The sequence below is a fragment of the Apium graveolens genome, unplaced genomic scaffold, assembly GCF_009905375.1.
Source record: "Apium graveolens cultivar Ventura unplaced genomic scaffold, ASM990537v1 ctg1677, whole genome shotgun sequence".
In the NCBI taxonomy this organism is placed as follows: Eukaryota; Viridiplantae; Streptophyta; class Magnoliopsida; order Apiales; family Apiaceae; genus Apium; species Apium graveolens.
Window position 1 is genome coordinate 9,340 of NW_027417352.1, and position 3,213 is coordinate 12,552.

The window sequence follows — 3,213 nt, forward strand, 5'->3', positions numbered from 1 at the left end:
CTTTCCCTAGCACACAGCTACCTAACACAAAGCTACTTGGCCTTCCTGTTGTAATCAACCTCCCACAACCCGGGACAAGTGATATAATACATGATTCAAATACAATAATGTAATGTGAAAGTTTACAACTCAACTAAGCTTCTTGTTTGACTGGATATTCAAGAGATATAAAACAAGAATGGTTTTCAGATTATAAAGATAGAAATGGAATCATTAGGTGTAATCTGAGAATATGAGATGTGTCTTCTTCTTAAATAGAATATTCAAGAGAATGGAATAAGAAGAGTTTTTTAGAGAATAAAGATAGAACGTGGAATAAGCACTCTTATTGAATCTGAAAAATAAGATGTGTATTTATACACACAAATCTAACGGGTTTGATTTTCAAAACAAAGAAGAGATAAGATTGGATAATCTATTTGTTTGAAAATATTTGAATAAGTCTTTGTAAAACAACCCGTTAGTTGGTTGTAAAAGATAAACCTTAGAAAGGATAAGATTAGAATAGTTCAAATAGGTTTATCAAGATAGAGTTTGTTTTGAAGAGAAACTTGTTTACCCAGTCAAATAGAATTACACCAAACCCTATCACTTGCAACAACTAAGTCCCATAATCTGCATTCTCTATGTACATCTTGAATTAGGTCATCATAAGAAATCTGCAAATCAACAAGGATGTGGTTTGGTTGTAACACCAATCCAGTTTTTGTGCCACGTCCTCCTTTGTACCACAATGTTGTAGGTCGGTTTCCTCAACCAGGGTTAGGTGCAAACTTGGGTCCTATCCGGAATGTATTGGAAAATCCCGATGCTGATTTAAGTGAATTTTTGGAGGAATGCAGGTGGTGGATGGTTGCGAGGAGACCACCTTATGTTGCACCAGAAGATCGAACAATCTTTTTAACATTCTCCAAAGGCTACTACCTCCCTGAATCGGATATTCGAGAATTCTTCATAAGGTATAAAATTAATTTAATATGTAATATTCATCCAGATGTATGCAAATCCATAACTATACTATATATAGTGTTGAAAATTTGTTTATGTGGTGAGTAAGTAAATATATGTTTACATGCCTTTCCTCTGTGTTTAGGATTTTTGGCGATTTCATTGAAGTCATGTACATGCAAGATGTGTCGAGTGATGAACAACCATTGTACGCTAGAATGGTTTGCCGTTCTTCGTCCGTCATTCCACACATTGCTCCTCCCGGAAAAAAGACCAAGTACTCCATTTATGGGAAGCAAGTCTGGGCCAAAAAGTATATCAAGAGAAGTCACGAGTCCACTTCTGATGATTAGTAAAAAAACATCTGAACTAGCCTTTTTTTCACGTTTATGTTAAAGTTGGTGGCTTGTGGTAAATGTTTCACCACTTTTTAATATTGAAAACTTGTATTTTTGAAGAAGATACATCATGTTGTTCAAGTTTATTATCTTAAGAATTTTTTTCTGAAATAAATTGAATTAATCAGTCTCATGTTGAAAGTACAAAGTTACTTGTAATAGATCGAGCCATATAGAAAATGAGATATGATTAATAATATTTATAACTACAATAACATATAGAAATATTTTATTAATATATTAATTAATATAATATTGCACCATACTACACTCTTTTTCCGACCATGAATTCTAATTTAAAGATGCACATGAAAGGTGAACAATCATAAAAAAGATGGCCACAACATATTCTCTACATAATCAAAATTTTTACTTAATAAATAGATTTTAAAATCATAATCTAGACAACTGACAAACAACCAGAGTCTATGTATCATATCCTAGTCTAGATCATTGTCAGAGTCTATGTATGAGAGTAAATTATCCGAGTCGCCAGATCATCCTAAGTCTATATATATCATCTAACGATAAAAATTAAGAAATTAATGATGTTTTGAAGGCAAATCTTAGAGATATCCTCGAATTATTTTATGTAAACGGAAAAAAAAATCAGATAAAGTTGAAAGAAATACATCTGAGAGAGCTTTTAATAAAGTCAGAAATAGTGCGTGATTTCATGTAATTTATCGAACTTATGGTTTAATAGAAAAAGCTATAATAAATATTGTTAGTTAATACTTTCTGTCATTCATTGTAATATTTTTCAAATTTATTCTAAATTCTGATTTAGTTTAAATAGAATAGCTATTGATGTTTTTGCCACCTTTGATAGTTTTTTAATCCTAATTTATATAATACAAACAAGGTTAGACATTTTTTTATGTTTTTTACAATAATATTAGAAGACTTAAAAAGAAAAAAAGGCATGAAAGTTAGTTAACTTATGTCCATCAGTTCTTGTACAAGTAATTCTACTAATGCTGCACAAATATCCCAATAATATACAAGTCAAGATGAAATTATCTTAAGTTATCTTACCTATTACTCCGCCACACACCTCTAACTCACCCAGAATTGATAATCTACAAAAACATTTTATTAAAAATAAAAAATAACGAAGATGCTCTTGACTACCGATAACAAATTTTGAAAATAATGGTTGTGTCAAACTTGGAATGATGGAATAATGTGTGGACTTAGGAGCTCCGATGAAAAACTAGTAAAATTTTATTTTAGTTGTCCGTTATTTGATTATGTGCGTGTATAGATATATCCGATGCAATTGTCGATTATTTGTGTGTGTGCATATTCATACGAACACACACAGACACACACACATATATATATATATATATATATATAAATTTTCAAATTTTATTTTTTACTACTTAATTTTTGTATATGTTTGTATACCGTGTTTAGTATGGTTGTAATGATTTACTAGGTGTATCTAATCACCTTGTTTTAATCTTGACTAGTAATTTTCTTTCAAGAAGCCTGAGACAAAACAACAAAAAAACTATGATGTCCTGGAAGCTCCTGCAAATTAGAAATATCCAATTGTCAAATTTTTTTTGTTGAGGACACACAACGCGATTTGTACATTACACTATCTAACCCCCCGATATTTCCCAATCTTAAAACATTTTATTGAAAGGAGCCATAATAATTGATACCCTATTGATTCTATTCCCCAAATTCATTTGGGCAGGAACACTCAAAACACACTTTAACACATAACTTTAGTCTTATTAATACATAAAAACATTTATCGCTTCTGAATTTAGAATAGAGAAAACTTGTCTATTTTAAAAATCTGCACATACGGACAGGTTAAAACATCTAGTTATTCTGAACATAGAATAGT

At 30.7% G+C, this 3,213-nt stretch overlaps 1 protein-coding gene across 1 annotated transcript; it reads left to right on the forward strand.

The window, feature by feature from the left end:
- Positions 1 to 675: 675 nt before the first annotated feature.
- On the forward strand, positions 676 to 1,301 carry LOC141700038 (uncharacterized). Its single transcript, XM_074503812.1, has 2 exons — positions 676 to 959; positions 1,094 to 1,301. Exons 1-2 carry the CDS (start codon positions 676 to 678, stop codon positions 1,299 to 1,301), a joined length of 492 nt encoding a protein of 163 aa, XP_074359913.1.
- Positions 1,302 to 3,213: the final 1,912 nt, after the last annotated feature.

Excerpts from the sequence above, each read along its gene's own strand:
- LOC141700038 (XM_074503812.1), top strand. The coding sequence starts at position 676 with ATGTGGTTTGGTTGTAACACCAATCCAGTTTTTGTGCCACGTCCTCCT. Across the intron at positions 960-1,093 it reads ATTCGAGAATTCTTCATAAG|GATTTTTGGCGATTTCATTG; the intron begins GTATAAAATTAA and ends CTCTGTGTTTAG.